At 41.0% G+C, this 23,592-nt stretch overlaps 1 protein-coding gene across 1 annotated transcript in view; it reads left to right on the top strand.

The window, feature by feature from the left end:
* Nucleotides 1–23,592, top strand: part of LOC311249272 (partitioning defective 3 homolog) — a 350,671-nt gene that overhangs the window by 109,205 nt on the left and 217,874 nt on the right. Inside the window, exon 3 of the mRNA XM_084340181.1 lies at nucleotides 2,806–2,980. Coding sequence (XP_084196307.1) covers nucleotides 2,806–2,980 — 175 coding nt within the window. The remainder of the gene's footprint in view (nucleotides 1–2,805; nucleotides 2,981–23,592) is intronic.

The raw sequence follows: 23,592 nt of genomic DNA on the forward strand, positions 1-23,592 counted from the left end.
AAGGAGGGGGCTTTATGGGGCTCTTTTCAAAATCTGGCAGCCCATACCTCATCCAAAAATACTCTGCAGATGTGTGTTGATGATAAGTGTGTGAGTCAAACAGGGAGGTTAATGTCCTTTCCAGTTCTTCCTTCCATCCCTGTTTGTGGCGTTTTGGTCACAACTGGCTACAGGCGATGCTGGCAACTCTGGAAATGAAAATTTGGAGTGTCATAACTGGACCTGGTAGATAAGCACACTTTTGAATTCAGAAACTATGAAATGTTTTATTTTGGTTGCAAAGTAGTTATTTTGATTATATAGTTTTGGTTAATGAATTATGCTCACGGTTGACTGATACTAATATGATATGCATCAGTGCTTAGACTGATGAAATGATGGGAGCATGTGCCCATATCTTTCTGATAAGTTTTCAAAGCTGTTTGAAATTAAATGCTATCTTGTTGAAAACTGTCATCGGGGATTAATTGAACCAAAATGTCATGGCAAGTTTAGGTGAACAGATCAAGAACAGACAGAGCCAAGAAGCAAAAAACACACAAATAAAACATGTCCACTGCTTGGAAACTAGAAATCAGCTTTCTGATGGGAACTTTACATGTCTCTTTGGGTTTAGAGGACAAACATGCACTTTCAAGAGCCCATAAATATTGAATGCAGGATAAATGCATTCCCATTTGATTATGAAATGGAGGGTGTGTAGATGAGTTTAGCTGGATATGTCAGATACCCACAGAGTGGTCTGGAGTGTCTGCTGAAAGGATGCAAGGCATAGCAAAGTGGACCTAATTAGAGGGATTTGGAATGTATTTAAAAATGAATCACGCCTCGTCGAGACACCAACAACAGTATTCACCACTTCTCTAAATGGGCAGCTGGCAGGCAGAGGGCTTGTCGGGCTGCTAAATACTCCCAGCAACATATGAATGGGAGGCCTGATTACTTTGTCACTAATGATTCATTGGCTTGTACACGCTCTCGGGCAGTGTAAATACCTCTTGGGACAGCCCTTCACTCTAGTCTGCGTTCACAGCCGCCTCGCCATCATCACATAGCCGTTCCTTTCATCGTTATGCTGACAAAACTTTTTAGCCAAAACATCATCACTTTCATCTTTCTAGCACAATTTTCTTCATTTCCTGAATTCAGTTTGAACATCTTGTAAAGAAACGACATATCAAAGTATAAGATATTAAAAAAGGGGTAGATTATTTATCTTGCCTCAAGGAAACGTCATCAATTTTTATACTCAGATTGCCCATTAACTGTTTGCCCTTAAACACAAAGCAAAGTATCTTTTCATGGCTTAACACGTGGATTTACACATTTACCAATAAGCAAACCTTCAGCAAATCACCTCTTCAAACCGACTGATTGCTAATATTAAGGCCTTCTTATTTTCTAGTACCAGATCTCTCTCCTCTGTGATTGCCTCTCTGGTGCGCTGAGCAAATTTGCGATAAACCCTTACAACCTGAGGAATGTAATTTCAAGATCGGAATGGAACGTGATTAGAGTGAAATGGGTGACGCCTTCAGTGACAGAGTATGTCTTGGAGACGGCATCGTGATGCGAGGAAACATCTCGGGAAAAAAAAAAAATGCAGTCTGCTATAATTGTGCAAAGCCAGCGTGAGAGATGTCGCCGTGAATTACGCCAACACTAAACCACATGGGCATACTCACAGAAAGGCATAAATTCAGACGCAGATACACAAACACATACACACATAAGCGTCGTCCTCTGCATATGAATTGAATCAAAAAGAGGAGCAGGGGCTTCTAAACTTGTTTATATGCAGATTTCCCTGCGTCGGGGTGATGAAAAACAGCAAATACATGGAAAAACACTTGCTGCTATTTTTACCTTCAGACAAATAGGATGCGAGATACACGGAAAGCTGTTTGCTCCCAACGGCGACTAATGCTTTCTTTGTTGGTTGCTCTCTCTACATCCATGGCCCTCCATTACACAGATTTGCAGGAAGCACAAAGACATGAAAAGGAACTCATCTCAAGTCTGTAACATAAATACTATTGTTCTGTATAGCATGGTGTGTATCAGGCTGCAGCTGTATGATTGCTCTGTATGGATGGAATAAGAGGTTAATCTTCTTGTGAGAGGTTTAGCAGGTTATGCAGAAAATAAAAAAAACACTTTGCACTGCTGCCTCCACCTCACCACGACAGGTTGTATGCATTCAGTGCTCCCTCTCTCTCTCTCTCTCTCTCTCTCGCTCCATGTCTCTGTGCAGGAGCCTAAAAATAAGCCTCAACTCGTATGTAGTCAATCAGCATTGGTTGATCAAATTTTCTTTTTCCCGGTGAAAGAGGAAACAGAGTCTAGTGTTTCACTCACACCAAAATCTTGGCTGCTGTCTCTTGTTAGGTGGGCATATTGGCTGTAGTGATGAGCAGTGTGTGGTAGACTCTGATGATTACGGGATGCTGGGGGGGTTCTCCCTATCTGGCCTGGGGAACGTGGCAACGTATCACCTTTGTGGGAATGGAGCAGCTGGTCGTGGTGGGAACCAAACTTGGCAACCCAAAACACCCTGCGCTACATGCAGATGTTGCAAGATTAGACTGTAGAGAGACAGAGACAGAGTGATTTGGGCTGAGGTAGATTATTAGAATTACAAACATACATACAGTATGTGTGTAGAGACACATACAGTGTCTGCACTTCCATAAAAGTTAGACATACAAACCCATATTTACTGTAGATGCTAGCAACATTGCATATCTCCTCATCGCCCAAAGCACACACTAATACACAATCACATGTTTTTCCCTCTCTCTCCAGCTGGTAGCAGTGTATGAAGAGCAGGATCCTCACAATGGAGGCGACGGTACCAGTGCCAGCTCTACAGGTACGCAGAGTCCGGAACCCTTCAACAGTGACATGAGCTCGGCATCGGCCTTCCAGCCCTACCAGACCAACAGTGAGATCGAGGTCACGCCAACCGCTCTGCTATCCAGTGAGTGCCACATTAACATTATCATCAATGTAACATTATCACATCACCACTAATAGTTCACCACTCTGACTTTAACACAGAGCTATTGTTGTTCTAACAATAAATGATAATGGCACAAAGGACATAATTATCCATGAAATTATCCAAACTTAGAATTATAAATAACAAAAAAATAAATTAAAAAATGCTTACAACTTTCTTCATGAGGACATGAGGCTTATCGCTTGAAGTAAATTTCCTACCTTGTAGCAAAAGCAGTGGACATTGTGAGTGGCACAGCATAACAAGCAAAAAGTGGAAGATTAGCATCAGCATGGTTAGCACCTCAAAGCCTGCAATGTGCTTTTTTGAGAATGAGCAGATACTCTATGACACCAGCAGGAATTCAAAATTCAAGGCTTTAAAGGTCAGGCACATGAAAGCTGATACTTAAAATTACAGGAAACTGAGCATAATGAAAGGAACTGGAGGCAAAGCACATTCTGAACATATTCAGGGTTTTTTTGTGTGTTAAAATGGTATGAAGACCAACTTGTAACTGCACAGTGGGAACCTGACTGAAACAACACCAAAATGCATCAAAGTAAACTTTTCTCCTGTGGCCATTGGCTGTTTTACTTGATATGCTTTGGGTGTGTTGTGTGAAGTCGAGTGTCTGTCAAGACTGTACAGTGTGTCCAGGGAATGTCAGCGTACTGACTTAGACAGACAGGAAGAAACTGAGACAACGGAAGGAATTGAGACACAGTTGGATACTCAGTCATGCATGAGCAGGACCACACATGCCAGAGCAAGATGGACATGCACACACTCACAGGCGGCACACACAACCAAACGTCAGTGACTCAGTTGTTGCTCATGTCCACATATTCATGTCCCATGAAGTGTAACCAGTGAGCTGATGCAGGGCTGTCTTAAACTTCAAAGGACATCTAAGACATTTAAACACACACGCACATGAATGAACTGTAGACTTTCCTCCCCATGCTCTAACATTAAAGCACTTCCCTCAACCTGACTGTGGAGATTTATTGAATGGCAATCTGAAAGTCAACCAGTAGCTCAGTGTGAGAGGCAGGTTTGTTTGAAGCTATCTGACTTGCTGTCAACTTGCTTCAAACACACCTTCATTTGAAACATTGACCAGGTTTGAGAAATGTTGGCATCTTTCATTGCTCACAAAGATATGGCCCCTACCTTCACAGCCTGTCCTCTCCGCCTCTGGGTGTGTGTTGGCAAGGCAGGTTCACCTAAGGATGGTCCCAAACCAGTTTGTGCGCTGTGAAAGTGGATGAAAAATCTTCAAACCTGTATCGCTAAGGGGAAGTCATGGTACTTAGTAGGGCCGCACAATAAATCAAAATATTTTCAAAATTGTAATATGGCAATATAAGTGCAATATCCCAATCGCACAAGCTGCAGTTTTTTGATAAAGGTGAAATGTGTAACAAAACATTGTACAACATTTTAACAACACTATAATGAAGTGCTGCAGTGAGGCAGAGATACCTTGGCCTACAAATCTTGTGCAGATCCCAACAAATGTCACATCATCATGATTTTAATAGTCTTTTAGGTGAAAATAAATTGTAAAACTGTAATTACTGCCAAAATAATTGCAATATGATGTTTTTTTATTACTTTTTTAATATCAGCTAGAGGAGATGGTACCATCTAATTTATAGCACATTATTGTCGTGGGTTGTTGTACATTTACTGAAACTACAATCAGTGTTCATGGTGGAGGGTGGCGAGCTCACTTATGGATACGTCCTGTTTCCCTCCACAGCTTAGAATGTGTCTTCATGCTAGGGCTGCACTAATTTTCATTGTGAATTAATATGGCAATTATTTTCTTGATTTTCTCTGTGGTTTGGTTGAAAAAAAATCCTCAATTCACTGAGTAAGATATGAAATACTCCAGTGCTGCATGCCGTTTTCACTTGCTGCTGATGTCGGACTCTCTGTTGCTTCTCTCCTGCTGCGAGCCTCTCCTGTCCACACCTGCCGTGTCTTGTAGTCCCTGAAGGTCACAGTCTTGGTCAGAGCTGCTGTATCGCCTCTGTACTGTATCCCCTGTTGTCAAACTGACCTAAGTCAGTCTTGGAGGTTGTGTTCAGTCCCAGTTCAGTGTCCAGCCATGTTCAGCAGGCTGCCAAATCCAGTTGTGCTGAGCCTGTTGCCTGTAGTGACTCCCCTTGTGATCTGAGGTCCTGGTCCAGTCAAACTCTAGGGCCACTGGCTCTATAGCTAACTGAGCCCTGGGCTAATTACCTAACAGTAGCTACCTACTGCCTAGAATAGCTAGAAAAAAGCAGCAGCTGTCGGTTACTCTGGTGATATACTGCCCCCTGTGTTTTTGGAGCTACCTCAAATTCTGGCCATATTCTACAAATTACACCTTTAAGGAGCTGGGATCAGAAAATGTTAACTTTTTGTCTTAAAACATTACTCAAACTAATTAATTTGTTATCGAAATAGTTAATTATTAAGCAATTAATATAATAGTTGACAACTAATGGATTAATTGTTGGAACTGTACTTCATACAGAGGTTTATAATGAAGGTACTGAGTGGGGATCATCTTAAGGAAACTGATCCAATCGCCAGTTGTGTAGCTGATACTGACTTCTAATCTGGATTCAGGCAAATACCAGCAAGAATTCAAGTAATGAATTAAAAGTGAAATATTTGTTTGATCTTTAGCTCATATTCAGCCTTGAAGTTTTTCATAGTGGCCCTGTCCCACCCACACACACACAAACACACACACAGTTTTGAGCCTGTTCCCTGCATGCTCTGTAAATTGTACGTTTTGCATTCAAGGAATACAATGACGAGATTGCAGCAAAACAGAAGAACTGATTGCTTCCTACACACTGAATCTTTCATAACATATATAAAGCTGTTTTTCAGAGATAATGACAGTGAAGAAGATAGGTAGGAAAGAGAGACGGGGCTGATCAGGCAGGCAGGCAGGTAAGGCCAATGATATGTTTTGTTATGTGCTAGTTTATATAAGTGTGGTATTACCAGCAAGATACAAGTGAGATTGCATTGTTTTTTTCCTTGGAGACTATGTTTAATGCACACAGACTTTTGCCCACTTACAAGTTGAATTTCCACTTCAAAAGTACCTCAAAAGTTGTATACGTGTGTAGTGAAATAGAGTTTAAAGAGGTGGCGAGACAGCCAGACAGAGAGACAGACAGACAGACTGACTGGCAACACGTACACACGGTCAGGCAGATGAACAAGACAGACAGGCGATGGTCCCTCTAGAGATGCAGATGAGCAAATTACTGGCAGCAATATTGCATATCAGACATCAAAGTGTTGCAGCGGCGCCCTTGGCAGCTGTGCTCTGAGGCAGAGAATTATGGCTATTTAAAATCATCATCTTTTAGAGCCATATTGATTGTTTTTTCCCCTCCTACAACTCCCAAAGTCCCTAACTCTCCCTCCCGCTTTCTTTCTGTCCTCCACCGCTCCTTTGCCTCTGTCTTGGGAGCCCATTTTAGATTTTCATGCTAACATGTGCCGTGCAGGTCAAACTGCTAATAATTGGATTGGAGATGAGATGTAAATTACAATAATGAATGTAATTTTCCCGTAATTATACGGACGCCGGAGCTGCCGCTGCCTCTACTCACCACTAAATTCAAGTCTTTCAGAAGTAAGAGAAAATGTCTGAAACTTTAAATTAACACTGGATCTTAATGACGCTTGTCACTACCTTCAAAAATGGATGTTCAGTTGTCTTTTTCTCAAAGAGCAGGGGTCCCTTTATTTGACCCAGAGCTGACTTTATATTACTGGCAGTCAGGTTGCAATTTGTCAAAGTTTTCCTAAGTTCAAAGAGCTTAACAGTCTCCCAAGTATGGACATAGGTGCCTGCATAAAAGAAAAAGTACATGTGTTTTAAGGCCTCTTTAAGGCTTAAATTAATAGAAGTAAAATATGAGAGGTCAGTTGTGACGTGCAGTCCAATAATGATAGCTTTTTATATCTTCTTCCCTCTGTCGATAAAAAGTAAGAAGAAGACTCCATTTTGTATGTGATTATTTAACTCATTTTTGATTGTCCAAGATACCGAGTACAGTACACAGTGTACACGGTGCCGAGGTCACAAGGATACGGTCAGTGTTCAGTGGCTATTGGAGTCGGTGGACAGTGGTTAAGGGTCAGGTTATGCTCGAACAAAACTAGCTTGTACTACTTGTCTCATCCTGTCGGAAATAAAAAAAAAAGTTTCGTCGTTTCAAACGGTCACACTGGAAGGTGAAGGTTAAACGGGGATAATGCTGCTCACAAAGAATGAAAAAGGAGAGCTAGAGAGATAAGCTCAAACCCTGGCTCCCTTTGAACCCCGCACACCTGAACAATTACTGCCTTGTGAAGTGGGTGTAAGTATGGGATTTGGGCGTTTTTTTAGAAAATTACAGAAATATATCGTATACAGGCCCCTAATCCTATCTTGAAAAGGTCCGGGGCGAGGGATTTTTCAGAGCTATTCAACCATCCAACAAGCAGGTTTGACAGGCTATACTGGCAGCTAAAGCCAATTTCCTTTGTGTCCAAAGCATCATTTTATCTACAGCATTGAAGCAAGGCTGTTAAAATGTTAGTGCTATCATATATTTACGGCCCAGAGAACATTCCCAAGAATCAGTGTGAATTACATCACAACACACACTTAAATGTGTGAAAGGGATCACAGAAATCCTGTTTTGGGCATCACCTCTGACATCGGGGTGTCTTCCTGCAACTTACTTTATAGATTGCTACTTTTATGTGATTGCTCCTCTCTGTGGGATTTTTATTCTTAGGTTTTTAGAGGCTCAATAGCAATTGCACACGGTCCACAATCAGGAAATGGTAGCAGCTTAAGTGCTATTGACAGAGGTTAAAAGTAGACTGACATTGATGTGGAGTGGCTTTAAAACACTAACAGAAAATCACAGTGATTGTAATGATACTTTCGTGATTGACCCCCTGCCAATGTACAGATCAAACTAAAATATCTACAGATAACTCAGTCATTTTGCCATTTACACTGTGACCATTTTCACAAATTTCAACCCCTGCCAAGGCAAACTCGCTTCCTGGCGCTTCTACCTCTATAGAAGACCAATGTGGTAACAATGTGTCCCTACCTTCACTGACTTGGTCTTATGGTCTTGGAATCTCTGCCCCCTTGGTCCTTGAAGCTCTGCAGTGACAGGGTTGCTGGGAGGCCATTAGAGAGATTGCTTGTGGGGTGGGGGGAGTGTGGACACCTTCGAAGAGGAAGGCCTTCATTTAATCAATCTGGCTTAGTGGCCTGCCACTGAGGAGGCTCCCTGCCACCAGCCAAGGCCATATAAAAGTCACTACAGAAAAGAAGATGCACAGTCACACTGACAACACACAACACAAGTGTACATAGTGAATTAACTCTTTTGAAAGACAAAATTGCTCAATTAAGACATTAGTTCTCACAGGCACTATTAGTGTATGAAGTATTCTTTCAGCCTGTGTTTTTTTCTTTTTAAGATCTCCATCTGAGATTTCAGGGTTTAAGAAGTGGACTGCCACCCCATCGTGGGCTCTCCCAGTGGGTTTGGGTGACTTCCAAGGCAGTGATTGCCAATTATAGATAAACTACCAGGTTTAGGTTTGAGACCACGTGCAGCTAGGTCTGATAGCAGACACAGATACTTATCATTCTCATCTGCCCTGCCTCTCTCTAACTCGCTCTGGTCCAGAACTACCTCTTCAATCTCTCACTTCAGCAGTAAGCAGGCGATGCAGTACGATCTAGGGGCTTAGATATCAGAAGGATCACAGAGTTGATAATGGTGACAGTGGGGATCTGCTGATTGGTCTTGTCTGATGGTTAACCCATCTCACACTGGCTCTGTCTACCTCCTTCTTCCTTCTAGTTTCAGTACAGTTCTTAGTATCTTGTCAAGCCTATTTATTTAAAGAATTTAGCTTTGACTTTCAGTACAATGAACGAGGCTCATTGTTGTAAAGGTGCCGATTGATGATATGTTGAGCAGTTTGTATACTTACTATGCAGTGGAAACACTGCATAACTGGAGCAAGATTTTCTGAGCGGCAGTCACTTTGTTGTACTCTAGTTAAAACATTATAACGGAATATGCATACAATATTAAATTTGAATTAGTAATAATAAGGTCTTAAGCTGAATGTAGAAAAAAATCAGTGAAGCTCTGTGCTAACAGCGGTTCCTGGTAGGCAACAAGACAGGGTCACAAAATGAAATAATAAGGCAGGACCTAAAGTGACCCTTTTAGGGCCCTTGGAGGCCCGCTGGTAATTCAGCTTTGGGTCCACAGATTTTTGGCTGATGTGCCCGAAAACAAAATAGCAGAGCAGAATGAATGTGAGAAACGCCCTCCATTCCTCACTGAGAATTATCATTACAGGCAGTGGAATTGCTAAGAAGCAGGCTACGATTTGTCAACCGGTGATCTTAAAGTTTCTCGTGTTTCTTTTTCTGTCTCTCTCATATATTTGGCCTCAGCGAGAGGTGATCACATCCTCCTTTTTTTAGGACTCTGTATCTCTTTCCTCCTTTGCAGTGTCATGGCGCTATCGGGCGTCATGACATGCTTATCTTCTCAGGTAACACCTGATTGGACCTGAAGATTTATTTAATTCTGATAATAGAAAGAAAATATATTTAAAAATTACATGTTTGATTTTCACCCATGCATCCCGCTGTGTTATACATGCTGTGTATGCAGAGAACACTGTTGTTCCAGTGTATCTATCAGGATGAATTTACAGGGATAATCACGATGTGTTGCCAGTGTAGCCATATATAAGAGAAGATGGATGTGTTTTTGTCATGATGGCCTTCGTAGACCTACTCATCCCTTCTTCAGCAACGATCCACAACCACTCCAACTGTGCATCACACCTCTCAAAGTAGCGTCTGAGTTGAGTACACACTCAGCAGTGAGGACGTTGGGATAGCAAGCTCATCATTAGTACGCTGAAAGCACTTTTTAAACCCACCAGCCTCTCGTGAGACTGCGAACTGCCTTCCTCTACCTGAGTTAGTGGAGAGGCTATTAGTTATGTCAACTCTAAATCATACTCACGCTTACAGAGTGGGTGTTTAAACTGCTGAGGAGTGGGCGTTCACAGTTGCTTGGAATATTAGTAATAAAAATGCTCATACTGTTATAATACCATCCCAGGGCTTCTTACAGCTAATTATTGCAACGGCCGGCACTGTTAAATGGTGAAGACGGTGTTTTGGTAATGAAGTGTGAAGTGCTTGGAGTAGTAAAAGTCTTCACTCAGCACTGCTGGGAATGTGCTACCAGTTCTGTTCCTATTATTACTTCTGCCAGGATCCCAATAAAGCCATAGCCAGACAGCTGAATCATGTGGAGTTGTGTGTGTGTGTGTGCGTGTGTGTGAGAGAGAAAGAGAGAGAGAGAGTTTGTTGACTGCTTTATTACTTCCTGAGCCGGGCTGAGATCAGTTCTGCAGGTCACTTGTGTCACACTTAAAGCAACAGAGGAGCAGTGAGGTCTTGATTGGGAAACAAAGTCATTAACACTTTCTGACATGCAGAAATAGACTCAAATGGAGGCCGGCCATAACCCTGTGACAGGGAGCATGGGAACAGAGCCAGAGTTTGTTTGCACTGACTCTGGTGTCGTCTCAGAACCAAAGACACTTAGCAGAAAGACATTTAGTAGATTCATGCGTCTGCCTGTCAGCATCTGACATATGGCATCTTCGTCCACTTCAGCTTTCTCAGACAACTCTTAATGTACAGTTTGTTTATTCACTACGTAAATTCTTAAATATTTATGTAGTGTTGAGATAAATTCTATTCACAATGGTACTGCAATGAGTGATAGTCCTGGGGCTGAGACTATGCAGAGACAGGAAGTGTTAGCAGGAAATTTGATTGCAGACTTGACAGAGTCCTCTGACCTTTCCTTGTCTTGCTTTTTCGCAAAGAGTCCTGAGTATCTTTTTTTCAGTCAGTGAACATTAAAAATATAAATATAATCTTATTTTTTCCAAGACACAAACGGAGCCTTCAGATGTTTAAAATTAATTAAATAAACTAAATGAGGGCTTGAGGTCTTCAATAGTCCTCCCTCCTGTCATTAATGAACAAATTGATTTACTCTCTCCCTGTCTCTGTCTGTAAACTCAAAATCATTACACTGATATTATATTTCTCTTCCCTTCTCACTTCCCCAAAGTATTTTGCTTGTAAAAAGTAAATTCTTTTTTTTTATTCACACGGTTGACTGAATGTCAGTACTCCCACTTGTATGTATGGTGAACTTACAAAATATCTCTTTACGAAACCAAAATGGGGAACAGTCAAACAAAAAGTGCAATTATAAAAAAAAGGAGAAAGAGTTTAGGCTATCAAAAAACTCATCACTGAAACAATTACAAAGATTATATCTCAGGATAAAAAAACATAATTACTCGTATTTTCCTGTCTATTCAAGTTAAGGATGAATCATGCATGATTTAACGATAAATGTACAGCGATGATAAACTCAAACCTGGTCTTTATGTTTCCCCTCCTGTCTCATTAGTCACTGAGAACCTGCGTGGTACATTTACATTGTGTGTGACAGGTCAAAAGCAGGTCAGACTAGCCAAGGGCAATGCCTCCTGGTCTCAGCATGTTAAGTCCACACAGGCCCACGGGTGTTTAGCATCCCTTTGTCTCCAGGCTCTTCATCCCAGTGGACCTGCAAACAACCTCACGACTCCTCCGCCCACTTCATTAGCCCCCTATGTAAGAGGCCCCCACCCTCTCTCGCTCCTACACCGACCCGTTTCATTGTCTTCCACAGGGAGGTCACCTGTGAAGTTTGTCTGCTTCAAAGCACATGTGAGGGGAGCACTCAGAGGCATGTGCGGGCACACGAAGGCAGCCACAAACACGCACATGTTCACACACAAAAACTGCAGGCAGACACGTATTTAGTCACGCATGCTAATGCATACAGGCAGACAACAGGGGAACATTGTTGTGTGCCTGCATACAGACAATACGGGTTAATTGTTTTCATTACACAAATGAGCACATACACACTAACACACCACTCATTTCCTAAAATTCTTAAAGGAAAGCTCATTTTGTTGGTTTGTAGGAAGAGATGTATCAGCAACAAATCATTTCCCAAATATCAATAATTTGGGACATTAATGAAAAAAAAGGATTTACACTGGTATCAGTTAAAAACTGTGTACTAGATAAAATAACAAAATTGGATTAATTTTGCTGCACACTAAAACTCTATGAATTACTCACCAAGCGACACACAAAGCGGTAAAAACCCATGGCATTAGGAAGTAAGGCAACACAATTAATATTTGTGAAGTGTTCATGAATAATGATGAAACTGGTCCTAGCTTGCTTATGAGAGGGAAAGAGAGACGCATCATCTTGGCCGCAGCTACAGAAAGTCTGCCTTCCTCTACATCCCCTCCTCCTGTTTTTCATCAGATCCACAAAGATACAATCCACCCCAAAGCACTGTGGAAATCCCAGAACACTCCCCTACCACATTCTCATCTTCCCACAAACATGATCACTTTCAGAGTACTTACTTTGGCTCACAATCACAGCTTTGATCAAAGCAAAACATTTTTGCCTGCTCTGCTTGATTTATTGTTTTTTTTCCTCTCTCATGGAATGGTTTCTGCCAGCCATTTGAGCATTAAGGGCAAATTAATTTGACAATGTGCAGTGACTACCCGGCGGACTTCCTTCACGCTACCCATGCAAATGTTTAGAAACCACATGTTGGCGTATTGGACTGAAGCTCTGAGTCTGGAATGTTTGGATAGGAGGAACAAGCTGCTCCCTATCTTTTGGCATAGATTTGAATGATAAATTATTAATATGTGTTGAAATGTTTTCATGAGCCCACAGGAAGCAGCAGAAACACATGGACAAAAAAAAAAAGGAAACATTGCTAACTCTCGGCACTGCAGCAAACTCCCATATAACAAAATCTTGTGTGAGGAGCCTTTTGCATTTTCTCTGATCAGTTGCAGATTTTTGTTTATGACATGGCATCCCGTTTCTTTATTGATCTCAGTAAGGGAAATATTCTATTTTCGTGCACTTGTCAGCACTTGGTCAGCTACAGGAAAACACACTGGAGCTGGTTTGGGTTTTACTGTCTTATTCTAGCAGAGTAGATGCAGGTTCACAAGAGGGGTTGGATTTCCTGCCAACTTCCAACTGCAAACTTGACTCATAGTATCTCTCAATAGTGAGTCCTGGGAACAGAGTAGCTTAGTGGTAGAGCATTTGACTGCTGGTCAGGATGTCCCCAATTAAAATCTGGGTGCCCCCTCATTTTAGGGCAGGGTGATGACATGATCGATGTTTTAAATGGTGACCGGGTACATGCTGCTTTTGAGCAACTTTTAACAAGCTTGCTTGCTGAGCGGTTCTTGATTCAGACAGCAGTTGCATTGTTTTACCTTAAACCCTGCCGACTGTCTTCTCTGCTCATTGAAGCTGATATCAGAGCTGCCAGTTCCAATTGTGTATGAAATGAGATGAAGCATTTTCTTCTTTTATAAAGCTTTTAGTGAAGATAGGGTGTCCTGCCAGGAAATATATATATAAAATAATATGAATGAGATTTAGTAACATTTTAAAATTAGTTATGGTTGTAAATTTGTTCTGAACTATGGGGCAGCTCAGTTCTGTTTACTTATTTTCTCTCTGTCTCCAAGTCTGTACACAACTAATCTGCAACACCAAATATATTTAGGACCAAACATAACGCTGCAGTGATTACATTTTCTATTAACATCATGAGGAAATGTTGTTAATTAACATATCTGGCAAGTTGCCAGAACGGTCTATACTGAACGGATCCGTAAACTGTTCACTGACAACATTTCATTTGTTTTACCCCAAAATATTTGAACTTGCAATACAGAATCTTATTGTACAACTTCAGCATTAGTAACCTCTGTATTGTTATGTTTAGGCAGTGGCAGAACTTGGTCTTATGGTTAAAAGAGCATGAGACATGATCTATCAATTAACATTTAATCAAATTCACAATCTTTTGTTCACCTTAACCAAAGTGCTTTTCTACTCTGAACCAAACCATGCAAGCTATTGTATGTCAAGGTCTTGGACTTTGTATCCCCACAATCCATGGCGACCACCTGCCTTTGACTTTGGTGTAGCACAACATTTGGCACATCACTTTATTTACTCCTGAGAGGATTTGGGAGAAAAAAAAACATGTTGATTTCTTTCATTTGATCCCTTTCACCTGCTACAGTGCCTGACCAGTCAAACAAGTACTAAGCTTACTGTTAGTTTACATGTGAAGGGATCACTGCTAACCACAGATACACCAATTTACAAACCTGGCCTATGGTCCTCTCTGCGGGGGTTCAAGATCAATAAAAAGCCTTAAGGACTAGAAACTAAATATGTCATGAAATTAAATAGTTGGCTAGCTTCCATCCCTACATGTTGGAACAAGTTAGAGTGAGTCTTATGCATTCTTCAACTTTTGTAAATGGAAATATGTGTGTGTCCAGAGAACTGTAAACTCTGACAAAAAAAAGTTCATGCTTTTTAAGCCCATGATCAGGCTTTAGTACTTCAAGCGCTGTGCAGTTCCTGAAGTGTTACTTGCATATTTCATCATTCTACACCCCTTACTGTGGGGTCATGTTGTGCCATTGCTCTAAGCAATTGCAACTTTGGACCTCGGTTGAGACCTCTAACTGTCTCTATCCACCACTGCAAGAAACTCTGAAAACTGTAGCCATGCTTGCATTGAAAGACCATCACCTTTTTCCTGTTGGGAGATGTGAAGCAATCTCTTTTATGGTGCCATGACACGATCCGGTTGATTCTCTGTGAAATCCGACCTAGTGCCGGATGATGTAAAAAGTAGTGTAGAGTGACTGTAGTAATGATTTATTGATGTTTAAGTGCCACACATATCAACTTCAACCTCTCAGTCACCCTGTGACTCTCTCATAATTCCCATAAAACCACAGTTTCCTCCAACTATCCATGCATTATTTTGGGAGTCATTAACAGCAACTACTGTACCAGTGAGACTGATAATGCTTTCTCCGTACAGACTATGCCACCTTGTTGCCCAATTATACGAGTCATTGCTGTCAAAGGGTGTTTGACACACCTACAGAGAAAAAAAGTTTGATGTTTCTACACCCCTGCTTCCCTCTCATCATCCCCAGCCTTGAATCCTTATGAAAACCTCATGTGCTTTTATAATACTGTGTGACAGATCAGAGTGATGCATATCCAAAACAGGGAGTATGAACATCACGATCCCATCTGTTTCTCAGGATCCTGTATTCACTTCTCAAAACAGTCATAATAAAAGTTCCTCCCATTGTACTGAGCAGAACTGAGTTCTTTTCGTCTGTTTTTGCCTTTGTCGCTCTGCTCTGCATTATAGAAAGAACACCTCTCTGATACGCTTTGACTTGTTGCGTGTAAACTGCTCTGACCTCATATGTGCTGTTGTGTGCGTGCACACGATCAGAAATGGATTTATGTGTGGGTGAGCTGTTTTGAGATTAGCATATGTACTCAGTGGCGGCTCCCAGCAGGAAGCTTTTAACCAGAAATGTCTCCGTCCATTGAACAGCTCGGGCCTCACACCAGCGCCCATATCACTCCTCCAGCAGCACTCCTCTCATCTCACACACCAAATAACTTTCTGTTTTTCTCAATAAATCATCAAAGGGTCCAGCAAAAGTTAGGGAGTCTGGTGGAAGTTTGCATTTGTCATCTTTGCTGAAAAGAGCAGCTGAAGTGAGAATGTTTGTGTTCCGAGCAGAGGAAGACATTCTCGTGGCTGAAATGTTGGCAATATGGATTTTGTGTACGTGCTGTCTGGAAACTGCAGCGGAACGAACTCCATACTTCAGATGCTGTCTGACCTGCCAGAAACTGAAATTCATTCACTCACTCATCAGCCTCCAGTTTCTGCTCACACGTTGGCTGTGACAATTAAATCTGTGACAATTAAGGCTTGTTTAGAGAAATAAGAAGAAAAGTCTTTGTGTCATGAAAGATCCAGCAGTTTTTCTGCAGAGGCACAGTGGCCCACTGTGGAAAATATCTAGTGTAGATGCTTATATAATCTGTTAGTCTTCCCTCTCCATATTACTAGTATAGTAATGTCTGATAATTAATATAATTATTATAAATTCATGTTTAAATGCTACATATTACACCTAAATTGTATGGGATTATGTCAGCCGGAAGACTGATTTTATACGATAAACCCTGTCAGCAACATTGGCTCAGGTGACATCAAGTAAATAAATTGATGTCTTTGAAGACGTAAGATGAACACACTTCCTCATCATCTCTGTTTGAAGCTAGCTGATCATGGCTACATTAGCCACAATTAGCATAACACACTTGAATATACGACTAAATAGTTGATGGTTGAGTTGCATTGTGGGTAGTGTAGAGAAGAATGTGATGACATCTCTGGTTCTGCTGTATTGATGTTAAGTTGATCTTTGAGCAGCATCTCGGCAGCAGGTAGGAGGAGACTTGACAAACTTATCAAGAGGGCCAGCTCCATCCTGGGATGCCCTCTCGACCCAGTGCAGGTGGTGGGAGAGAGCGGGATGATGGATAAACTGTCATCGCTGCTGGTGAAGGAGTCCCACCCCCTGCAGGTCACCATCATTGCAGTGGTCAGCTCATTCAGTGATAGACTGATACACCCCAAGTGTGTGAAGGGTTAGGGTAGGGAGGTATCGCACGTCCTTCCTTCCTGCTGCTGTCAGACTGTACAACCAGCACTGCTCCCAGTAGACCTCACATGTGCACTATGCCATAAAAACTCTACACATATCCCACATATGTACATTTTGGTTTGCACTAACTGGACAATTTTTAATACCCATATTTATTATTTGTAAATAAAAATACACTGCCCACACTGCTTATAATTACACTGTTCATATTGTAAATATAATTACACTGTTCATATTGTAAATATAACTACAGTGTTCATATTGTAAATATGATGTATATACAAGTCTATTCTATTTCTTATCTTCTTATTATATTGTTTATTGTTTATATTTTACTTTTTATTATTGTTTATTGTAATTACTGTCCTTTGGCTGCTATGACAAAGAAATTTGCCCATTTGCGGGACAAATAAAGGAATTCTGATTCTGATTCTGATGTTGATCTTGTGTTAGTGCGTTATACACACACTACAAGATCTAAAAGCAACATGTGTGAAATACACACAGTTTTGTATTTTAGCTGCTGATGGGCAACATGTTGTGCCCGTTGTGTCCAGTTTTAAAGGGTTCGGATAGTGGTCAAAAAAGAATGGAGGCTCACCAATGGAAGCCATATTAATACAATTGTTTAGTGTGGCTCAGCAGCTTTTTAATGCTGTGTGAGCCTGAGCGAGTCTGGTTTCATTGCAGATTTTACAGACTGACACCCTGAAGTTGACTGAAGTAATCTCCCTCACTGAAATTACATTTCAGGGGTGAACAGACAGAAGTCTTTATTTATCTCAGGAGTGTCTGTGTTTTTGACATATATTGTAGAAGTCAAAAATTGTTTGGCCAACCAACCTGATTTCTAAAATGTATTTGGTCGCTTTGGCTCTGCGTCTGTCTTCTACCACTCCTGGCTAGCTCAGGACATTTTCAGAGTGGTGTTTTTAATCATGAGCGACTTGGCCACATATCAGGCTGAGTGAGATTTATGGCCCCTTTTCTCGGAGAGCCTGTACCTCCAGACTGACCGTAATGGAGAAACACACAAAATGGTGTTTACATGGAAGGTGCTGCTGCCTCCTGTTTCTGGGCCGACTGAGAGTTGTTTGGTTTGCTGATTAGCAACTCCCCAGAGGCCTCAGCATAGAGGGCAGTCTCCATGGGTCTGGTCTAAGTCGGGATAGAGTTGGAGTGTTGTATTGCGGCTGATCCCATTTTGTGATAGGATTTTCATTAGATTGATTTATTTTGGGGGAATGGAAAAGGAATTGTGAAGTAGAAAACTAAGAGTAATTTATTGTGCTACGGTTGCAGAAGGCAGTAAATGGGAACATTTGGGAAAAATCAATTTGTATTGTTTGTATATACTGCAGGAAACTCAATCTGAATATCATTCAATTAGCTAAATATTTCCAAAGCTTCTTAGGGAACTTCTTTCGTGGTGAGATCAAACCTGAACATCTGACCCCAAATGTTTATTAACTGTCCAACAGCCAAAAGAAATTGGCACATAAAGGCATAACCATACTCACATGCATGTTTTTGTATATATGTGTGCAAACACATATGCACGCATGCACGCTAGCTGTGTTACTCCCTGGGTTCTCAGTGTGAGTAGAGTCTCGACCTAGATGAGTCAGGTTTGATTTGGGGAGTAAACTCCACTCCTCTCCTCCTCTCGGAGATCGTCGTTGTCTAGGGAAACCGTCGAGGAGCAGCACATACACATCCACACACGCATTTGCGTTATTGTTGTTGAAGTGTCTAGGTGTCTGCTGCTGGAGGCCTCATCTCTGAGGACCTGAGGAAGGCTGACATCCTCTCCTGTCTCTCGCAAGTAAATAGTCTATATTGTCTTTCTGTCAGGTGAAAAGAATCAGTCTCCGTCTCTCTCTATTTCTCGGTCAAAATGAAAACAGGATGGTTGACTCAGCAGCCGTGTGGGAATACAGCTCTCCTGCTTGCGATTGACTCAGAGACTGTGATGGGACATCATACCCAACAACACAAACTGGTATGATTGATATGAGAAGTTTGTCTTTGTAGAGGAGACAAATTCTGAACGAGCAGAACTTCTTAGGTACATGTTTATGTAGTCATTTAACTCTCATGCAACTGATAAAAGGTTAAAAACATTTTTTTTTTTACTCAGATCACATTTAGGACAAACATGTCAAAAACTGCCATCAAAATACTACATATTATATTATTTTAAACATTCACTGCATTACTTTTTTCAACCAACATCAGTCCTGATAATAACTACCAAATATCAATTCATTTTCAGGATTTTAACCCTTTAGTTTGTTTACATGATGCCACAGTTTTTTTTTAAATGAACAAAACAAAACAAAAAAAAACATCTAGTGAAAAATAGTAAAAATTACAAAAACTCATCCAGGACCACAGAATGAGAGCCTGACAACACTGGATGCAGGATTGTTTACAAAATTTTAACACTTAAATTTGAATGGGTTTTAATGGTACATAATATGTATAACAGTTTAGCTGTCAGTGTAGACATGATATGAGCTGAGGTTGAAATTTAAAAGAAAAGCAAACAATTTCCCAAAATGTTTGCAACGCGATTAATACAGCCAAAACGATCCAAAAATTAAAGTTAGAAGAACATAAAATGTTCACTATCAACATGGTAAAAGGATCCATTTAGCATAGGGGAACATGGATTAGATATAAGTAATTAAAAAAAAAAATATATATAATAGATTGGACCACATAATGTCTTTGCGATTGCAAAATCTTTTTACTTCACACTCCATGTCTAATAAGCCGAATATGATTGAAGGGATCACTGTAACTGCAGAGGCTTTGTCCAAAACAATTCATTTTGTAGAGCTGATATATAGTAAAGCTGATATACAGTCTTCGCACAGAGATTTATCAGTCGTCTCAACTATCAAAAGAGGTGGAGATTGTTTCCTGTAGAGGGTACACAGCCAGTCAAGTGATATTTTAGGTCAGTTTGTGAGAGGAGGCTGCTGTGTGAATAACCTAACCTTAGAACCTGTAAACAGAGTGGAGGACAGGCCAGAGTTTGTTATGATTTCTCTACAAACAGGTTGTTTTGTGCATGAACCAGCTGTGTGGTGCACTGGTAAATAGGAAGTTGACAACGTATTTTATACCTTTAACAATGAAAGATGGATTCATTGTATCTTAAGCATTGTATTATGGTTTGCAAATGTGTGCTAAATGACTGATTTGGTCTTTAAGTTTTTGTTTTTATGTCTCTGTCAGAAAAACACTATGTTTACGTCTTTAGAGGATTTGTTCAGAAAAAAAACAGGACATAAATATGTTAAAAATGGATTTGTATGCACATATGTACATGTACATGAAAGGCCAAACATACACAAGTCTGCATTCAAATGTGTACATATGTATAGACATGTAAAGACACACACACAATGTATAGACAGTTGGGCACTTAGCCCTAAAGCCTGGTAGGAGTTTTGTTTTCTTAACTGACCCTTTGCTTTAAAGTGCTTTTCCATCCATCCATCTATTGGATTGTATCTGATACTCTAAAGGTCAACAGTTGACGTTTATTCAAACTTTGTCTCGTCTCTCTCTCTGACAGTACATCAGATTAGAGTTTGCTAAACACTTCACAGAAGCAGTCTGAGTGGCGTTCTCGACCCTGTTTGGCCTTCGAATGACCAACATCCTTTTTAAGTCTTCTACATATTTCATCTGCTTCTCCACAGTGCTGGTTCCCACCACTCCAGAGCTGTATGCTCCCCCCAAATAGGAACTTTTTGTCCCCCTGTGGATGATTCAAGTCAGGGTGTATTCAGTAGAAATCCCCCCTCGCCACACACAAGGGGCATCAATATGTAGTCAGTGGTTGGAGAAGAGAGTTAAAATGGCTCAGTGCCATAATTTATTCAGACAGTGAACTGGCTGTGGCTTGAAGTATTCAAAGTATCCCAGGAAAAAATAGCTTTTAGACATTTCATGAAGGCATGGTCGCATGGCATTTATATTTAAATCAGTTCGATGTGAAAGCATGGACTCGACGTTCGCCAGGGCCAGAGGGCCACAAGGGAAAATACCCTGTTCACAGAGCAGACAGCCTTCATATCTGGTCAGCTGATAGTGCCTATATTCATATATTATATATTTAAATACTAGTAAGGACCGGATTTCAATTATTCCGTAACCTCTAAACCACATCACACTGTACAGGAACATTCCACCTGTATCATTCAGAACACTGCAGGAGTTTTACTAAACCTGCCTCACATATTCTGATTAAAGGCTGAATCCACACACGCAACAAATTTGCTGTTGCTCTGCCCTTTGTGTCAAGCTCTCCATCGTGTTGCACTTATGGCCACACCCCAATTGGTGATGTCATAGCAGGTGTGTTTTTTAAAATGATTTGACAGCTGATGACAAACACCTACTGCAACACCACGTGGAAATTTCAAACCCCAGAGTTTTGAAGGAGCAGTTCCGAGCCCCATGTGACTTTGTTTAGGTTTCCTCATTATTTTGACAACCTCAAGAGAGCAGGCTTCAGTGTGTTCCTTATAGGTGTCAGTGAAATCGGTGATATTCGAGGAAATAGTGCTCCACTTAAGTAAAGTAAGAAGCATGCCAACACTGAATTCTGAATTATTGGGGGGTTTGCATGTGGAAGAAGGATGAAGTACTGTTCGACAGTGTATTTCTCCCTGTACGATAAATGTCAGTAAAAAGTGATCAGTCTAGATAGAAGTTCTCTAAGACCTGATGTTTCTTACACAGTGCTGAAAGTGTTAGTTTCCACCATTCTTGGTTTATTTTTTTGTGTGCTGGACACAGATTTAAGAAAGACAAGAAAGGTCCTAAAAATGTTGAGTAATCACAGCCACAGATTTCACCCTAAGAGGCAGAAATTTGGGATGGAGGTCATTCGCATTTGTGAAGATTTGTGTTTGTGTTCATGCCAATTGGTTAAAAGGGGGTGCATCAGTGGGAGGGGCTTATTGCAAAAAGGTGCATAACTTCCATATAGGTTCGCAGAAGATTTTGTGGAAAGGTTGGTCATGAGCCAAAGGACAGCCGATATATTGTCAGTTGGTATAAGGGGGTTTAGTGGAGGGAATGGCGCATAGTAAGGAGTGGCAGAATGTACTCAGATTTCATCCCTGTTAGGTAATTTGGTCACCATAAGAATATATGCGAGAACAAATACACATACAGACACACAGTCCCTCCTTGTCGTGTCCTCTGTGTAACCTTATCAGTATGCTGGTGGCATTCACTTCATTACCTTGACTTGGCAGCCAGTCAGGGGGACGGGCCACTCCCTCCTCTCCAGGTAGAGTAAGGACCCTTTCTGTTTTACTTCAAGCCATTTCAGTGATTGGAAACTTCCACAGCTAATACATTAGGGTTGACCCCCATCTCTTTCGCCACTAAGTTGGGAGTTGATTTTGCTGCGTTGTTAGAGCAACTTGTGGGAAACGTGGGAAAGTGAAGTGATTTAGTTGTTACTCTACGGAGATGGCTATGTAGAAGTACATACATTTTTAGAGGTGAGTTTTTGTGGTGTGAGTCAAAGGTTTCTGACATTTTGACAACACGCAACTTCTTTTAAATTGCAGGAAATATTGGGACCAGGTTGTTGTGTGTAGATTCATCTCAGGCAAGAAGGTATAAACCCCTCCTCTGGACTCATTGACATTGTCCTGCCCATCCCAGTGACTTCTTCACTTTCAACATCAGGCTCAATTAAAAGTGTATGTTAAGTATGTCACTTGACATCAGCTCAGAGGGGAAATGTCCTTTTTCATTATAACAGTGTCTATATCTAGAAATATGCTAGAGCACAACATAAGAAAACCTCAAAGGCCTCTAAAGTCTGTCTGAGAGGGCGTCCTCAAACATGTCCTCATTGAGATAAAGGAAAAGCATCCTGTCTAGGATAAATATTGGCGTTTCCTAATGTTTTGTTTTTCTCAAGTCACTTGGCTTGAGACAGATGTTATTTGCAGTAGAAGACTATTAGAAAATAGTTATATGGTCATATGAATGAATTTGTTTTCAGAATGGCTGATGCTGGTTCTTTTTGACAGTGAAAAGACGACATGCTGACAGTTAAAATGGAAGCAAGCATTTCTTAGGTTGAACTTGACAACAGATGATTGACATTCATCTCTCACAACAACACAACCCCCCCCATTAGACCAACAAAGCCTTTTCACTGGGCTGTTATTGTTGACATAGGGTCATCTTTTATTCACAGAATTTAGCACCACATTTACATGGTTTGGACACTGCAAAAGCAAAGTAAAGATGGCATTTGGGTGAACAGTGAAACATTCTGAACGTCACAAAAAAAAGTCCAGTATATAAAAATAGTAATAATTTGTGGCTGTTCCCACACTAAAGGTCCAGATTTGCATTGATCTAATTTACAGCGTTTAGATTGTCTAAGATTCTTAAATCTACATTATAAATCTAAACTAAATGACCCTAATATTGGCTTTGGTACTGTGTATACAGGAGTACTTTTATCCATGGTTCATTCAAAAACTAATATATTTCTCCTCCAAACAAGGTGAGTGTGAAAGATAAACAAAGGACGAAGCAATACAAGGTAATAGCCCCTTGAGAGTCTGACCTCTCCCTGCGGTGAATGGTGGTGTGTGTACATCTCTATGACCCTGAGCCCTGGCCATAATCCCTCACTACAGGGGCTGGATTAGGGCCTCGTCTTATTAGCCACCCTCCCTCTACGGTCTCGCTCCCTCTTCAGCCTGGATCGATGGCTGGCTCGGTCTGAAGTGGTGGCGCTGGTTATTAAACGT

This window comes from Pagrus pagrus, assembly GCF_965226575.1.
Source record: "Pagrus pagrus genome assembly, chromosome: 20".
NCBI lineage: Eukaryota > Metazoa > Chordata > Actinopteri > Spariformes > Sparidae > Pagrus > Pagrus pagrus.